Source organism: Chenopodium album, chromosome 6 (assembly GCF_948465745.1).
Source record: "Chenopodium album chromosome 6, dcCheAlbu1.1, whole genome shotgun sequence".
Taxonomy (NCBI): Eukaryota; Viridiplantae; Streptophyta; class Magnoliopsida; order Caryophyllales; family Amaranthaceae; genus Chenopodium; species Chenopodium album.
The window spans coordinates 56,942,712-56,960,781 of NC_137839.1; the positions used below are offsets into that span (position 1 = coordinate 56,942,712).

Genomic DNA, 18,070 nt, shown 5'->3' on the forward strand with positions numbered 1-18,070 from the left:
TTCTTGGAAATTTTATTTTGGTAAAATACAGATTATTTTTTAAGCTCTTCGTTGAATGTTTGCCTCGTTTCTCCTTAGAGGGATTTGAACTATTGGTGGTGCTAGATGTTCTAAAGGATACAGGGATTGCAAAATGGTATTTACAGTAAAAAATATAGTCTGTCACTCTGTCAGTTACAGCACAACAGAGGAGACAATTTTTAAGGGCCAAAAAATTGTTGGACAATGTTCCTTACTTGGCAATAAATCGCGTTTGTGATGTCTCGGAATAATTGCCAAAAGTTGCTGCTGCCTAAGTCCTTCCATCTCCATATACGTGTGGCACGTGAGAAGTTTCGGAAGACAAAATGATAAGCTCCAAAATATAAGATATAAAGAAAAGAAAAAAGAAAGAGATAAGTCAATGTCCTGCCTAGGGAAAACAAATAAATGGGAAATGGCAGCACAAAGCAGAATAATCCACATGGTGATGAGAAAGAAAATATACCTGATTTAGACATGTTACTTTCAGCTCTGTGTTTGACACATCTGAAGTTTGTTGCTCAAGGTCAGTCAATTTGTACGCAACAGTGCCTAGGTGATCTACAGCATTTACTAGGCTCGTACAGCATAATCTTTTAGGTTGTCCAATACCCTGTGGCATAATTCACACAAAAATCATAAAGACTAAAGAAAAAACATCACAAATAACTCAAAGAGTTGTGTGTGTGCTGTGCGTGTGTGTAAGTGTGAGTTCAGTTCGTTTCTTTTCCACAAATAAAATGGATTTAAAACTTTACTGTATAAATATACAAAATTATGTTATCAATATTACTGTTTAAAACTCTATATGAAAATATAGGAGTGATTAGGATCAATAAGTTTCCTACTCTCTTGGGATAGGGGTAGGCACCAAATGAAAGACTACACGACTGATTAATAACACAGGTAAACTTACAATAATTATACAGTAACATTACATTTGTTTCTGCTCACTATGAAGATAAGACTTCTCGCAGTATTCAGCGGCAGAGTAAAGCTGGGGTCTCAGATTCTTGAGTTCCTGTAAAGCAATAGAACAAAATGATCGTAATTAAATAGACAAGACAACAAAGAGTAAAAATACAATGACGAACAGACACAATAATTGACTTCTTAGAAATAATGAAGATTTAGGGATTACTATATGCAGAACTTCTAGTCACTACCATTCTTTTTTCTCCACAGAAACCAATGAGTTAGCTGCATTAGCAGCTTTTTTAGGGGAAGTTACATATTAGGAGTTTTCCAGAAGAAAAAAAATACTACGTAATACATAAAATAGGAATAATTACTGAACCATAGCATGTCAAGCACCATTTATCCACAGCAAACAAAACCAAACTTCTTGTTATAGGAGCTATAACAGCAAATGCAATAACTTTCCTTCAGCACTGCAGTTACTTTTCACCACACAAAACCATCTTTATAATATTGCTTCCCACTTATCCTAAGTTTAATTGCTGCTTAGCAAAAACAGAGTAGAAAGGAAACCACATGGATCAAGCTGAGAAAAAGGTGCAGATGTCTCTCCAGCAAGAGTGCAGGACAGGCTAATTCATTCAACATTACACTATAGTTATATTTACAATAAAGAGCTAAAAAAATGTTCAGCACATATATCCTTCTATGTTTCACAGTATTCCTTGGCGTAATTATTCAACCTTTTATATTCAAAACGAAGTAGATAGATGCTAGGAAATGGGTCAGAAAAACAGAGCAAGTAAGCAAATTAGAGAGAAAAATAGCTAGAACCAGATAGATTGTATTGCAAGTCAGAGTAACTACAATACAACTCCTTTCTTTTGAGAGGAAAGGATGCTCTCCCAAGGAATGAATTCCACAAAATGATTTCTAGATAGATTCCCTCCACAATTATTCCCTTAAATAACCAAAGATAACTAACAAGCTACCATAACAAACTCGGCACACAAAACAAGGACTAACAAACTTATTTCTTAATTACTGATTTACCCCTCCCTGTAACTAACTTCCAGCTCACCCAAAACCAGCTCACTCTCTTCAAACAGCTCCTTGCTTGGGCTTCCTTCTTGTATATGGGCTGATCTCTTGCAATACCTCCCACCCAAAAAAGCACCTTGTCCTCAAGGTGGAAGTGAGGGAAGCAAGCAGCAATGTCATCATGGTCTTCCCAAGTTGCTTCAAAATCTTGCAGCCCCTTCCACCTGATCAGAACCTGGCCTGGCAGCATGAGAACTCCTAACTCCAACAACAGAATCTGGCTCCACATCCATCACCAAGTCAGCAGAGAGCTGGCAGGTAAAGAAGTAGGCACCTGACAATTATTCCAGGCCCCAAAGCTTTCTTAAGCTGAGAAATGTGAAAAACGGGGTGTATTTTGGCAGAAACAGGCAGCTGCAGTCTGTATGCCACCTTCCCTACACGCTCCAACACCTGATAAGGCCCATAAAAACGAGGAGAGAGCTTCTCAGATTGCCTCCTGACCACGGAATGTTGCCTATATGGTTGTAATTTGAGATAGACCAAGTCCCCTAACTCAAATTCCCCTTCCCTTCGAGACTTGTTCTCATATTGCTGCATATAAACCTGAGCTTGCACCAAGTGATACTTCAAATCATCCAAGATTGCATCCCTCTCTTGTAGTTGATCTTTCAAGGAAGAAATGGCAGTGGCTCCCTGAGAAAATCTGAGCAAACGGGGAGGGTCTCTACCATACAAAGCTTTGAATGGAGTGCATTGAGTGGCAGTGTGAAAGGCCGTATTGTACCAATATTCAGCCCAATGCAGCCAAGTTGCCCAAGTAGAAGGCTTCCCATTCAAAAGACAACGCAAATAAGACTCCACCCCTTTGTTGACAACCTCGGTTTGGCCAATCAGTTTGCGGGTGGTAAGATGTGCTTCGATGAAGATTAGTGCCTTGTAACCTGAAGAGTTCTTTCCAGAAAATAATAAGGAAGATTTTGTCCCGATCAGACACAATAGTTGATGGCATTCCATGCAACCTCACCACTTCTTTTACAAAAACTTTAGCAACCATTTGAGCAGTATATGGGTGCTTAAGGAGAATGAAGTAACCATACTTGGTCAGACGATCCACAACTACCAAAATAGTATCCCATCCCAAAGACTTAGGTAGTCCCTCCACAAAGTCCATGGAAATATCTTCCCACACAAGCTCGGGAATGGGGAGAGGTTGTAGAAAACCAAGAGGAGACAAGGTGGATACCTTGTTTTGCTGGCATATGTGACAATTTTGAACATATTTTGTCACATCCTTGCGCATTCCCTACCAATACCATTCACTAGCGAGCCTTTGGTAAGTCTTGAAGTCCCCATCGGAGAGTCATAGTATTCCCTAAGCAACCCTGTGGTAAGATCACTATGCTTGGGAATGACCACCCTTTGCTTGTATTTTAGTACCCCATTTTCCAGAGTAAAGCCCTTGGGAACTGACTCACCAGCTTGTAATTGAGCAGTGAGTTGCTGGATGGTGGTATCTTGCTTGATAAAAGAGTGGATAAGCTGCCACTGAATCCCACAAGAAGTTACCACAGAAGCACATTCAACTTGAGTACCATGCTGTCTGGACAAAGCGTCTACCACTTTATTAGTTGGCCCCGGTTTATAGTGTATATCAAAAGAGTACCCCAAAAGCTTACTCACCCATTTTTGGTAAGCTTGTCCTACCACCGTCAGTACGCACCACAAACTTCCTCCCTAACAAGTAATGCCTCCACTTCTCGATGGCAAAAACAATTGCCATGAGTTCCTTCTCATAAATGGGCTTTGCTCTAGCCCTTAACCCCAAGATCTTGCTGAAAAAAGCAATGGGATGGTTGTTTTGTAAGAGAACAGCTCCTAATCCATGTCCCGAGGCATCCGTTTCCACAATGAAAGGTAGAGTGAAATTAAGAGCTGCTAGAATAGGGGCTTTGATCATTGCAGCCTTGAGTGCGTCAAAGGCCGAGGTAGCATCATCAGACCACCCAAAAGAATCCTTGCGCAATTGATCGGTTAAAGGTTGGGTAATGAGGGCATATCCTTGAATGAACTTCCTATAATACCCCGTGAGACCAAGGAAGCCACGCAATTCTTTAATGGAGGTTGGCACAGGCCACTCCATCATAGCCTAAACCTTGGAAGCATCCACTTCCACACCTGCTGCTGAAATTACATGCCCCAAGTATGCCACCTTAGTTTTACCCACCTCACACTTCTTAAAATTCGCATACAACTGATGAGCCGCCAATGTTTGTAACACTTGTCTGAGATGATCATGGTGGGACTCTTCACTTGGGCTGTACACCAAGATATCATCGAAGAAAACCAAAACAAACTTGCGCAAGAAGGGCCGAAACACTTCATTCATAAGTGACTGAAAAGTTACGGGTGCATTGGTGAGTCCAAAGGGCATCACCAAAAACTCGTAATGCCCTTCATGGGTGCGAAAGGCACTTTTAGGCACATCATCTTTGCGGACCCTAGTCTGGTGGTATCCAGATTTTAGGTCAAGTTTCGTGAAAATGGTGGAACCACACAATTCATCCAATAACTCATCAATCATTGGAATAGGAAATTTATCCGGCACTGTGTCTTTGTTCAACGCCCTGTAATCTACACAAAAACGCCAACTACCATCCTTTTTCTTGACCAGCAGAACAGGACTAGAATAAGCACTAGTGGATGATTGAATTATACCTGCTCGTAGCATGTCAACCACCAATCTCTCAATCTCATCCTTCTGAGATTGTGGGTAACGGTACAGGCAAACACTTATGGGATTTGCTCCATGCTTGAGGGTAATAGAATGTTCAATATGTCGAGAAGGGGGTAGGCCATCAGGCATGTGAAACACTTGTTGGTACTCCTCAATTAAGGGCTGGAAATTGGCAGGGATAGAAGATGGCTCCTCCACCGTACTCTCCAAGTGATTGAACTCGAGTAAGAAACCTTGACCCTCCTTCTACAGGGACTTAATCATGGCTTTGAGCGTGATACAAGTTCTGCCTAAGTGAGGATCCCCTTTCAAAGTGACCATCTCCCCTCCTACTTGAAACTTGAGTGATTGGGTTTTCCAGTTTGTCATGGTGGTGCCTAACTTCTCTAGCCATTGAACTCCCAAAATCAAGTCCGAGTTGCCCAAGGGTAACACCAAGAAATCCTCCACAATTGTAACCCCTTGAACATCCAAGACTACTCCCCTACACACGCCACTGCCCTGCACCATATCCCCGGTTCCCAGCGTTACCCCAAAATTCGCCGCCTCAGTCACCGGAAGCTGGAGATGTTGAGCAGCCACGGAGGAGACAAAATTATGCGTCGCCCCGGGTCCACCATCACCACCACTTCTTTGTCTTTAATAGAACCGATCATGCGCATAGTTTTAGGGCTCGTAATCCCCATAACAGAGCACAGGGCCACTGTCGAGTTGGTTGTGGGTTCAATTTCGGGTGGGTTAATGTTTAGGTTGGCTACAAGCTCACCGGATTCCTCCCATACCTCCTCCTCGTCGTCCACCGTGAGCAGGACACTCAATTCGCGGCGGCGACACCGATGATTGAGGTTCCACTTTTCGTCGCATCTGAAGCACAATCCTTGCTCCCTCTTCTGCTGAAGCTCTTTCTCAGTCAGCCTCCTTATTTTGCCGGAGTTTCTGGGGTTGGTGGTGGTGTTTTTGGTGTGTGGGTATGTGTTTAGGTTCGTGTTTAGGCCTGGGGAGTGTTGGATCTGGGAGATCGGGTTGGTACGAAGGTTTGGAAAGGAATTTCGCCACGTGGGTGGGTTAGGGGTGGGTTTGGGCCTAGGGCTAAGTTTAAGTTTCTCCTCGACCCGCATGGAAAGATCCATGGCGTGATCCAAAGAATCCGGGTCAAGGATCCGGACCTCCACTTTGATTTCCTCCTTCAACCCATTAATATATTGCCCCTTCGCAATTTCCTCTGGAACTCCATCAATCGGAGCGAGAAGCTCGATATCGACCACCGTTCCCGTCAGCTAATGCGCCTGCCATTGCTCGTGTAGAGTTCCGGTAGCGGTGATTCGAAAGCAACAGAGGATCAATTTCTTCATCGCCTCCCAAGACGACACGGGGTGACGCCTATGCTCCCACTGATACCAGAGTAAGGCGTCGCCGTCAAGTGCGACGATCGCCGCCTCCCGCTGATCTTCAACCGTCAAACGGTAGAAGTGAAAAAACCTCTCCGAGGATCCACCCATCTAGGTTCGTGCCATCAAACAGAGGTAAGTCTAGCTTCCTCAACCGCCACAGCCTGATCGCCGCCGTCTCCATACCCCAAATGCGGTGGCGCACCCGCAAAAGGGTTATCCCACTGATAGGGTGAACCATTCGCCGCCGTTGAACGAGGCGCAGTACGAGGCCGTTCCTGCCCAGCAGCAAACTGCAGTGAGGTCAGTCTTAAACACCTCCAACGCCGTCGTGATTTCCTGAGATACCCTCGCCGGAATCCAAGCAAGCTCCTGCTCCATCAAATCCATGCGTTGCGCATTAGTGAGCCGTGCCATTTTCAGCTCCGATCGTCACTACTCTGATACCAATTTGCTAGGAATTGGGTCAGAAAAACAGAGCAAGTAAGCAAATTAGAGAGAAAAATAGCTAGAACCAGATAGATTGTATTGCAAGTCAGAGTAACTACAATAAACCTCCTTTCTTCTGAGAGGAAAGAATGCTCTCACAAGGAATGAATTCCACAAAATGATTTCTAGATAGATTCTCTCTACAATTATTCCCTTAAATAACCAAAGATAACTAACAAGCTGCCATAACAAACTCAGCACACAAAACAAGGACTAACAAACTTATTTCTTAATTACTGATTAACCCTTCCCTGTAACTAACTTCCAGCTCACCCAAAACCAGCTCACTCTCTTCTAACAGCTTCTTGCTTGGGCTTCCTTCTTGCATATGTAAACCGGACCTTGGGACTAGGCTGATCTCTTGCAATAGACCTTAGTAAAAATATAATGAAATCACTCTTTTCAGTGCGATGCCTGTGAGGCATGAAGAGCTCTATACAACATATTAACTCAAGATTCTCAATCGAGCAACCATCCACCAACCCATCAAGATTTCTAATCTGGAGGAAGATGGAGACGACATATGTGGCTACAATATCAATATACAAAGTTTTAATTAAATAATCACCATTATATCTTTATTAGAGTAGAAGTGCATAAATATTCATAATCCCATAGCTTATTAAGCTTCAAACTTCATCCTACAATGAGCTCTGGACATCCTATGAGGCAAGGAAGCACTATTAACCATCAACTCACTTTATTACAAGTATAGCACCATGTTTGGATAGCTATTTTACTCGAGCAAAGAATTGTCAAATCCTTATCACTTTTAAACAAGAAAAGGACTTATTAAGCTCTAGGCATTAAGCCCCTCTCAAAACACACCAATACCGTTCGTTTTCTCTTTAACACTCCCCCCTTACATCTTTGTATCCCAACATTAAGCTGATAATTTTCCTCAACAACCAAAAGAACTCCTCTATCATATACATATAATCCCTATAGCACTCGTAACAGAACTGAACACGCTCAATGTAGTTTCCTGAATGCAACATTCGTCAATTCATCAAAATTTTCCCTGAATACAACAGTTTATTTCATCGTGCCCTTCCCCGAATACAGCAGCTAATCAGCTATATACATTTTGCATTTCTAGTAAAGCACTTGCTTATCTTGCAAACATAACTCGAGAAAGTGAGCGCCAAAAACAGAAATGTGACTTCCATTCACATCATCTCGATTCAAACCACAACATCAGTATAATTCTACTAATTTCCCATTCATTGTTTAATTGTTAAATACTTTGGAAGCATTTGTCCGTATCAGTCCAAACTACCAGTATAATCTTTAAGATAAATAATGTTTACAGTACATTACAACGTTACAAGGTTCGCGGTACGGAGCCACGAATCGCGATCTGATTCGTGCGAACCGGAACGCGGAACAAACGCGACCTGGGTCGCTGGTGGTCGCGAACCAGAACGCTGAAGGTGGCGACTCCTAGTTGTGGCTGAGCAAACACGGTTGTTCTTCCTCTGCAACCTTTAATGGCTTGTTTCCCGACATTTTCAATGCAGTTTTCTCTCTCTTTCTTCTTTCACGTGAATTTACTTATTTAATTTCTGAAGTTTTTGACTTTTTTTCTCCCTCCTCTCTCCTGATTTACCTAGCAGTAACATTTTTTTTTTAATATATGTGCACACTAAGGGTGGCGGCTAAGGTTTTGTTTTAATTGGTAAAAAGCTTAAAAGGCCTTAAACCTATATCTGTCTATCAACAACTTGGGCTTTTTTAAATAAACAACTTGGGCTTTTTATTTTGTTTACTTTTTTTTAGCAATCCACTCACCTAGATATAAAAATCTATCAATAAAAACCACCTATATAATTTATTTATTAATTTACTTATTTCGTACCCAATTGTACCGGATTCACCACGGGTAGCGTTCCGCGTATTCGTTTCCGTACCACGTTTCGAATCGAATCCCGTCCCATGTAACGTTGGTACATTAATTTCTGAAAATGTAATTTGTATGAAATAAACAATAAATATAAAAATAGAACTACGGATTAGAGGCATTAGTCTATATTTAGCAAGAACATAATGAAAAAAAATTATTAGAAAAAATATAAGATTAAAAAAATCCAATTATAGCCATTCAATGATTCATCATGCGAAAATCACTTTATAATAATTGAATCATCAAGAAAAACACATAATAAGTCTTACAAAAAAAAAAAAAAAAAAAAAAAAAAAAGATCAAGCTCAAAAACATGGAAATCCAGATCTAGCAATATGAAAGTGAGGTGAGAGAGAGAAATTACCTCGTCATCCTCAAAGAATAGCCGTTGGTACCATGTCCTCAAACATTAGCTGTTGACTTAATATGCCTATATCGTGGGGTGAGCTCACAAAGCAGGGCCTTGTCACTCTTTTCTGGATTCATCATCCTGAAATAGACAGTATTCCTAGTATAGATGCCAAAGAGAAGTAAATGTAGTCAAATTGGCACTCATGGCCTTCAATAATTATACGACACATTTGTAAACTGTATGAAACACAAGTACAGAAGAAACGTGCTTTTCAAGAATATTAGAAACATTCATTGTAGCAAATATGGCGAGGGGATGGATGTGGGTGTGAAAGAATCATACAAAGGAATACCTAGTTTTAATTAATATTCTTCCAGGAATCAAAACAGAAAATGGGATATATGCAAATTTAACCCTATATATCTGGAACACATCTAGACTAAAGTACATCTTATTCAAAGCCTTCTTAAAGTGGCTGGCATTCTTCACTAAATTTAGATGATTGCAGGCTGACAATTAACAAATGAATATGCTGATGAGATGCTTGACAGAATCCCATAGGCCAAAGAACAACAGAAGAGACCAAAATGAAATAAGTTACCTGGTGCAGATGGAGGAGACCCAAAATGCAAGGCAGCTCTAGAAATATAAGTACAGAAGGAATAAGAAGTCTATATGGCCTTTCAATAAGTCTGAGAGAATTGAACCCAAGGCTTTTGTATGAAGCCCCCATTTGCCCAACAAACAACACAGAGGCACTCCTTGTAGTCAATACGGATGTACTGGATAGCAGGTCGAAGACCCAACAGTGCCCATTTCCACATAGCAGGCACTGGTTTCACTCTAGAAAGGTGCTCAAGCTGTTGGCGTTTAAGGTTAAAGAAGCGCCCCCAATGCCCATACATTCGGACCTTATCATCTTGAAGTCATCTACATGGACACAATAACGATTAATTAGAGAGCCAAATGATGTCGTGGCATCTCTTTCAGAAGACTCCTCCATGCTGGCAGCTTCTCCACCAAAAAAAAAAGACAAATATCTGAACAATTCTCTGCCCACACATGGACACTACATTATTTGTCCGAAAATCTACAAGTTCATAGACTGGCTTAGGAAAATGAAGGCATTCAGACATCTGGGCCAGTAGAGGCGGGATTGGAATGCAAATTTTGCCCGGAGCTGGAGCCATGACCTGTAATAGGCAAAGCTAAGCTTAAGACGATATAGCAGCATAGACATAACGCTGTAGTAAAGCGTCCCACCCTGCTAGGCTATCAAAAACTCTTCCAATATTGGTTATCTTCCAATATTGTGTACTATTGGTTATCTTAGGTTTGTCTAGTTCTTTAGTCTCCTTTATTAAGAACACAACAGCTCTCTAGTTTAGCACATTAATATGAAAATAATGCATACCTAAAATCAAATTAACACAAAAGATAGAATAAACCTAAAGACTAAGCTTGCTCAAATTAAGAACCACCCAATTCAAGTCATGATGAGTAGAAAAAATTATACCATCATAATGGGTTGTAAGCGCCAAGAGGACTTTTCAAAGAAGGAGCCCTGCAAACATCACAATTTGATGGTAAGGACATAGCATTATAAAAAAAAACTTTGGTAAAAAACAGAAAAGATAAAATATAATACTATGATAAGAAACATACGATAATAAATCATTAACGCCGCTCACAACATCGAAAGATAATCTACTCTGCAAGTTTGCAAATTCGATCATATGCTTGGGAAACACATGTTGAAACATGTGTTGTATTTCTTCAAGCGAATGGCATGTCTGAAATTAAAATAAAAAACATACAATTTGAAACATTAACTTCTCATAATCAAATTAAAATATTAACCATAAAACAATAGGCAAACCAAATCACATGACAAAATGCAATGAACCCACACCCACCACCAGTTACCTTGGTGTACGGTTGGGGACAGAAACAGAAATAACAGGTGCAACAGAACAGCAGCAGCATACAGAGCACAAGCAACATAGGCAACAACAGTTCTTTAAAATGGCAGGCAGCTTTGGATCATTAGCTATTGTACTGTAGGTAATATAGCAAGAAGACAAAGTATAGTAAAGGTAGCAATTAAGGCACTATGCCACTTATGCATTACAAGTGAGTAGTATAAATAGAACTAGCTTTAGGGAAAGAAGGCAAGCAAAATATTATTGTAGTGAGTTCTTGGAGAGTGATGGCCTAAAGCCATTTACGTTGTACGCAAGCCTTGTGCATTATCTATCAATCTAACCTTCCGACCATTTATTTTCCGTCTGAACCACCACGTTCGTTGCACAAAATGAATATAAAAAGGTAAAAATAAACCACTTTAGGTCGATATAAGAACAAATGTAGTTTTAACAAGTAAAAAATGTAAAATAGCATCTCGCTAGCATTAGGACATTAGGTTATGCCGTTATGGGGTCTAACAACTTTAACTAAAACTTGTATTCAAGTTCGTAAAATGGATTTGAAGTTAATTCACAAAGCTTATCTATACAGCAACTCTAACAGAATAGATAATTAGCAGCAAACATTAATTTCTTTGTTTGTAGTTATTCAAGCTTGTATTTATAGTCTTGACTAATAATCCTTCATCCAAGCCAAAATTTAGATGTCTTCTTTATACATAAATAATAAAAATCATACATATTAAAGCGATTTATACAAGAATATAGTCAAAACTTTTAATAAAAAAATTACTTACCCCAATGTTTTTGAAGGCATGTCGATATGCGTCCCGAATACGTGTCAATCCTTGTTCTAATATATCACTCGGATTGCTCGCTAATACATGTGAACGCGAAGCACTAGGGGAAGCATTCCGCAAGTTCTGCTGCCAAGCTGATAATTTCTTTCTATAATCATAATCCCCTTCTACTAACAATTCCCTGAGAACGGTATTGTTTGATCTCTTCATCATTTCACGGAAATCAATAGCTGTTTTATCATTAGGATCTACAAAAGCCTTTGCACATGTTGGGTGGAGACTAATGATATGATGCTCCATGAGATCATGCAGTTCGATTACAAACATGATTCGCATCTGAACACTCCAGAATATAATATTTTGAAAAATCAAGTTCGGATTTCTGCATATCAACAAAAAGTCAAATTAGATTATCTAAACATCTCATGATAAACTAATTAGCCTATCATTAAATTGAACGAATCAAAAACACCAGCCTATGTATCTCATTTATACTTTGATCAAATCATCACCAAATTTTTTTAAGATAAGAAATGTTGGTTAATCTGTTACAAAAATATCATTAATTTTAGGAAATTTTGCATATAACCACCTTTTAAATCTTTTTTTTTTTCAAAAAAACCACCTTTTAAAAAAAATGTAGTTAAAGACTACCAATTTTTATAAAAATGGTGCAACTTACCACCAACTGCCGAAAAGTGGATGTTCACAACTTTCTCCAGCGTTTATCTAGTCACATGCGTGACACGTGACATTTTACTCTTTCGATTTCCCCCTAATGACATTTTTTCTTTCGATTTCCCCTTTAATGAACCGTAATTCCCCCCCAAATGACAATTTATCTTTCAATTTCCCTCTTCTCCTCCTATTTTTCCCTTCCCTCCCTTGTCAAGTCACAACCCCTCTTCTCCCTCATCGAATTGCCACTTAGATCTTGGGTTTTTGAAGGGAAGTGGGTTGGTTTTATGATGGGTGGGTTGTTCTTGAATGGTTTTTCGAGGTGATGGTAGCGAATGGGTGTAGGTAGCTACTTCACTATCGATAAAGGGTGGCTTTGCGGTTGGGTTGGCTGGGTGGGCGGGTGGGTTTTGCTATGGAGGCAAGGTAGCTGGGTGGTGGGTAACTCGTGGGTGGTGAGCGGCCTGTGAGAGGGGATTGTTGGTGGTGGATAACTCGTGGTTGGTGGAAGAATTAAAGCAGCAGCAATCAACAATAATTAGGGTTCCTAACAAAAATTCCTAAGAAAACTTACCTCTTGATTTGTAAAGAAGTAGCAACAACATCAACAATGGAGGAACAAAAAGTAAAAGAAAGAGTAATAGAGGAGAAGAGGGAAATCAAAAGAAGAGAAAGAAAGAAAGAAAGAAAGAAAGAAAAAAAAGGGGGGGAATTAGGGTTCATTAATAGTCACATCACTAGGTCAATGCCGGAAAAAGTGGTCAACATCCACTTTCGGTGGTATGTTGCAAATTATTTAAAAAAACTGGTGGTGTTTAACAACATTTTTTTAAAAAGGTAGGTTTTTGCACATAAAAAAAATTTAAAAAAAAAAAAAAAGGGATTTAAAAAGTGGTTATATGCAAAATTTCCTTAATTTTAGTGATTATGTTGTTTCTTTAAGTCTTTTTCTCATAGGAATCATACATATAACCTATATGACATTTGTATTATTGTGGAAAACTCAAATTTTCGTATCTTAATTATGTAAATTTAATAGTTATACAACTCAAAAAAAAAATACAAGAACAAATTAAAAATAAAAAATCAAGTATTACCCAAACTGCTATTTACCCCAACCAAATAGCAGTTTAAATTATCATCATAGCAACAAACATCTTAAAACTTTCGAATTCCAAAACACCAACTATACAAACAACACAAACAATGATAATAATAATTATTATACCCAATTTATTAACTAACTAACCATACTCACCCTAGAAGTTGTTGATGAGTATATTTTATCAATGATTTACCAAACGATTTGATCTCTTCACGTATGGTAGTTGAATGTCTGGCTTTGTTTTTTCCAAGATTGTCGAATAACAGATAAAGTTCCTTTGCCTCATATGCCCAATTATGATTTTGACCTACAAAGTTAAATAAATCAATCAAAACAAAAATAGATTATTTAAAGATAAATGTATACAAGTTAAAAAGAATAATTATTACATCTTGATTCATAGTAGGTGAAGACAACATTGTTGTCTTCACCTACATACATGTATCTAACATCAAGGATAGGCCGAAACGGCAAGACAACAAATGCAACAACCGTGCTCACAATGCTGAACACAAATTTCTTTAGTTCCACAGTCATGTACATAAACTCTTCAGCCGATTTATTCTTTAATGAATCATAAGATACTAAAACTTTCTGAAAACACCAATCGGTCTTTACTTTTGAAAATGGATCAGATTTTGCACACTTGACCATTGAAACCGGATGAACACGCTCATCAATGGTAAAAAGAGGGAGATGGTTAGGAACTATGTGGTTGTTCATAATGTGTCTTATATTTTGATAAAGGCTCTCTACTTGATTTTGAGGGTTACAATGCACTTCTCTATAAAAAAGAGTATCATTTTTCCAATAAATTGTGACTTCTCCGTTCTGAATTTGTGAATGACAATCAGGAAATTCGAGCACCATGATAAAATGTTCGCGTCTTTCTTCCAAGCAAGTTTCAAAACCTAGCAAAAAACAGATCAAAACCTTGAATCCCTTAATCCACCAGAGAAGTGTAAAAGATAATTAAGATTCATAACATGACACAAATACTAATATAGTAAAAATTCATTACTTGGAAATCAAAAACACTCATATCAACCTCTAACTAATTAAGTCATGGGAAAAATAAAGCCAGACATTCAATTCAGAATTGTTTAGAACATTGTTGGCTGAGGAACATTGTCAACCCCAGAACCTAAAAGGTATAAAATTTCCCTTCAGCACCGAAAATAAAATTACTGAAAACACCCTTGATTCACCTAATACGGAGATTAAAGGGAATCATAGAGCTACTCAGCACAACTAAATCATACAAATATAGAGAATGCATCTAATGGAACACATAGCAGGCACTCACGTAGTGTATGTACTTCAGCAGGAACATTTAACAAATGAACTGCAAGAAAACACATATTTTGCATTTTTTTAATCTAACAAAAACCAAATAAGCAAACAAAAATCAAGAATTAAATAATCAAATTAAACCCATTATCAGAAAAACCAAAACAGTCTCCAAATGACAGTGAAAAAATCAATTAAAAGGGTTTCGTGAAAGTAAATGAGCAATTTCAGAAAATAAATCAATACGAAGTATAAATTCGGGAGGAGAAAGAAAGAGAAGAGAGTGTTACCGAAGAGTGATGGAGAAAAGGAACAGACTACGGAAATCAATTCGTATTAGGTACTACGAGGCATGAGACAGCTAGGGCTTCAGCAACCCGCAACAAAGCCGACACCTTCAGGAGCAACTACAGGAAGAGGATGATGATCTTGCAGCAGTAGACGGCAATTCTGTGGCGATGGAGGTGATGGACAATGGTGGATTAATGGCGGCTCACTCAACTCTCTCAAAGTCACTCTAACAGGAGTACAATAACAATCACTCTATTTTTTTTTTTTTTTTTTTTTTTTGAATGGGAAATAATAATGACTACTTTGTAAAATAGAGATTTTGGGTTTGTTCTGATTTATTGAAAGACTAGGTTAGATCTCGTGCCATAAACGGTAATACATTATTGATTAATAAATATTATAATATAAAATTAGTCAATTAATAATAAAAGTATATGATACTGAGTACGTTGATTTAGTATTTGCATTTTTCAATTGTAGCTTCTAAAACTCAATTTTTTTTTAAAAAAAAAAAAATATGCAAAATTTTGAGCAATATTTTTTTAGGTAACAAATTATTTTAAGAGTTTTTTGATTTATAGTTGTCCATTTTTTTTTTAAGAAAGATTTGTGACATCTATTTATTTTAAATGTAATAATTACTATGTATTGATATGAAATATGTATAAAAAAAAAAAAAAATAATATCTTTGTAAGTGATTTGTTTCCTAACCTAATAGATTTTTTTTTATAAAAAATCATCTAAGGACACACCAGGAGATGACACGTGTCATTACTGGTGTGTCTTTTAGTATATAGTTATTGATGATTATTGATGATTGATTGACTAGAGACTAGAGTTGTGTTTTTCAACAAAAAAAAAAGAGACTGGAGTTGTGTTGTTTGATTTTTTGCCATTGCTACCACTTAATCATTTATGATATTTATAATGGGGGTTATGGTTTAATTACATAAAAACATTATTAGTCACTAGTTAACGAATAGGTTGTTGCTTTATGTGGTAAATAGTAAAAATTAACGACTTACACATAATTGTAGATGAATTGAGAAGAAAGAAAAACAAACTGACTACAATGAAAAGAGTAAGAAAGCAAGAAAGAATTCAGGGGAATTATTATCAAGGTGGACTCAGAGGCTACATGTGGGCCTGCATATTGCTTATTCGTATTTTGGTACTGATTGCTTTCTCTTCATCATTACTATAGTATTTGGTATTCCTAAGTTGTGACTGCGTGTCTGCATAATCTTAGTGCTTTAACATTTTGTGTTGATAATTGTTCACAAATATCTTGGCTCTACTTACTTGTGTATATAGTTGCAAATAGTAAGTGATTGGGAAACTTTTTCATTATATGCATCAATAATGTTGGATTTCTATTAGTATATAATATGTGTTTTATGATTTGTGACGAATTGTAATCTCTTCCCATTTAGGGGTGTAGATATATCTCCAACGTTACAATGTTCAATAATTGTATAAATATTATCTGAGCAGAAGTTGAAAACCATTAGTTGTTGTGCAGGAGAAACCGAAAAGACCAGCTTGGGGTAAATTTAAGGGCTTGTGCTGAGGCATAAAATATACTTCTATATGTGATGGGTATGCGCAGTTATTTTAAAATTTGGCACACAATTCACATATTTTATTTGAACAAAATAAAGATATTTTCACTACTTAAATAACGTTGTTGCCTATTGTATCAGATTTTCCGGAATATCCTACAACATCGAAGACACGAATGAGCCATCAACAACGGACAATTTTGGAGATTCCTAAACCTAAACGCCAAAAGCAATCAAAGACAAGTGAATGTCTCTGAATAATAAGCTACCCATTTCTCTGAATAATAACCTACCCATTTGTCTAAGTTTTTAAAAATTGTTTCGACTGAATGTTTAATTATTATTGCTTTTAGCTGGTACTAAACCCATAGTGTTGTCTGCCCCTCATTTTTGCGATAATTGTCGTGTCAAAAAGAACTAGCCTTTGAGTCATTGCATTTTTGTTGTTGTGATGGTGAAGTTGAAAGTGCTTCTAATGCTTTATCCACTGAATTAGATAAACTTTCTACTTCTAATGATGATGATTCTGAACATTTTAAGACATATTCTCGCCTTTACAATAACCTATTTGCTTTTAGCTCAATTGGTGGATCAATGGTAGGAATACTCATAAAGGAATATATGCTTTCAAGGTTCATGGACAACTCTATCATTATATTTCTGACTTGTTGCCTGATAATGTACCACCACAATATTTACCAATCAGTGGTTCTTGTAGGCGGATGCACGATCTGCATGGTGCATCCAGTGCAAAACGCACCGGGTTGTGAATAAAACGCAAATGTTTTGTTTAATTTTTTAAAAAAGCGGAATGTACATCATGTTATATCATATTGTACATGGCTATAGAAAAGAACATATTGTTCAATTCTAATGTGCATGAGTTATTTTGAGCTTCATTTTATAAAAAAGGAAAAACCATACAAAAATTTCAAATCATTTCAAATTATATACTCTCTCTCTAGAACTTTTCTCTCTCTAGAAGATTTCTCTCCCCCAAAAAAAATTGAAAATCGCTTCAAACTCATTAAACCCAAAGAAAAAAATCGTGAATTTCGAACTTTATGGTGGAAGATGAAAGACAAAAACGAAAGGTAAGATCAGATTCGACATTCATACTTGTTTATTTTGAGTTCAAGTGTTTGTGTTTTATAGATTTGTTGAAAATTGTAATATTTGGTTATATTTTTTGGGAGGAATTAATTTGTGATTTATGTGGTTTTGGTGTTGCAATGAGAAATATGAGATTCTTGAAGAAAACTGACCAATTATTACATTTTGAAAAGAAAAAAAAAACAAGCAAATAAAAAATTCAAAAAAAGTTGTAGTAAATAATACAACGGAAATTTCACCAAATGCCCCTGAGTTATTTTTTTATTCACCATATAGCCATGAAATTTTTCAAATTCACCATATGCCCCTGAGTTTACAAAAATTGTTACAAAATACCCAAATGACTAACGGACGTTAACTGTGTTAGTCATTTAGGCTTAATTTGCCACGTGGCAGCTTATGATTGGATGCCATTTATATTTTAATTTTAAAATAAATGTTTAATAAATTATAAAA

General features: G+C 37.5%; 1 protein-coding gene across 3 annotated transcripts; it reads right to left on the reverse strand.

Annotated features, from left to right (window-relative positions):
- Positions 1 to 236: 236 nt before the first annotated feature.
- LOC145636106 (uncharacterized) lies at positions 237 to 15,194 on the reverse strand. Of its 3 annotated transcripts, none has more exons than XM_081687562.1 (11): positions 14,938 to 15,194; positions 13,747 to 14,268; positions 13,511 to 13,664; positions 11,572 to 11,956; positions 10,515 to 10,642; positions 10,366 to 10,413; positions 9,451 to 10,042; positions 8,862 to 8,987; positions 938 to 1,042; positions 488 to 634; positions 237 to 355 (listed from the first exon to the last, which is right to left on the reverse strand). In XM_081687562.1, the coding sequence occupies exons 2-6, from the start codon at positions 14,225 to 14,227 to the stop codon at positions 10,368 to 10,370; spliced, it is 1,194 nt and encodes a 397-aa protein (XP_081543688.1). In that variant the 5' UTR covers positions 14,228 to 14,268; positions 14,938 to 15,194; the 3' UTR covers positions 237 to 355; positions 488 to 634; positions 938 to 1,042; positions 8,862 to 8,987; positions 9,451 to 10,042; positions 10,366 to 10,367. The 3 variants fall into 3 exon arrangements, with proteins under 3 accessions (XP_081543688.1, XP_081543687.1, XP_081543686.1); XM_081687561.1 differs by having other exon boundaries at positions 960 to 1,042; positions 8,862 to 9,005; XM_081687560.1 differs by having other exon boundaries at positions 8,862 to 9,005.
- Positions 15,195 to 18,070: the final 2,876 nt, after the last annotated feature.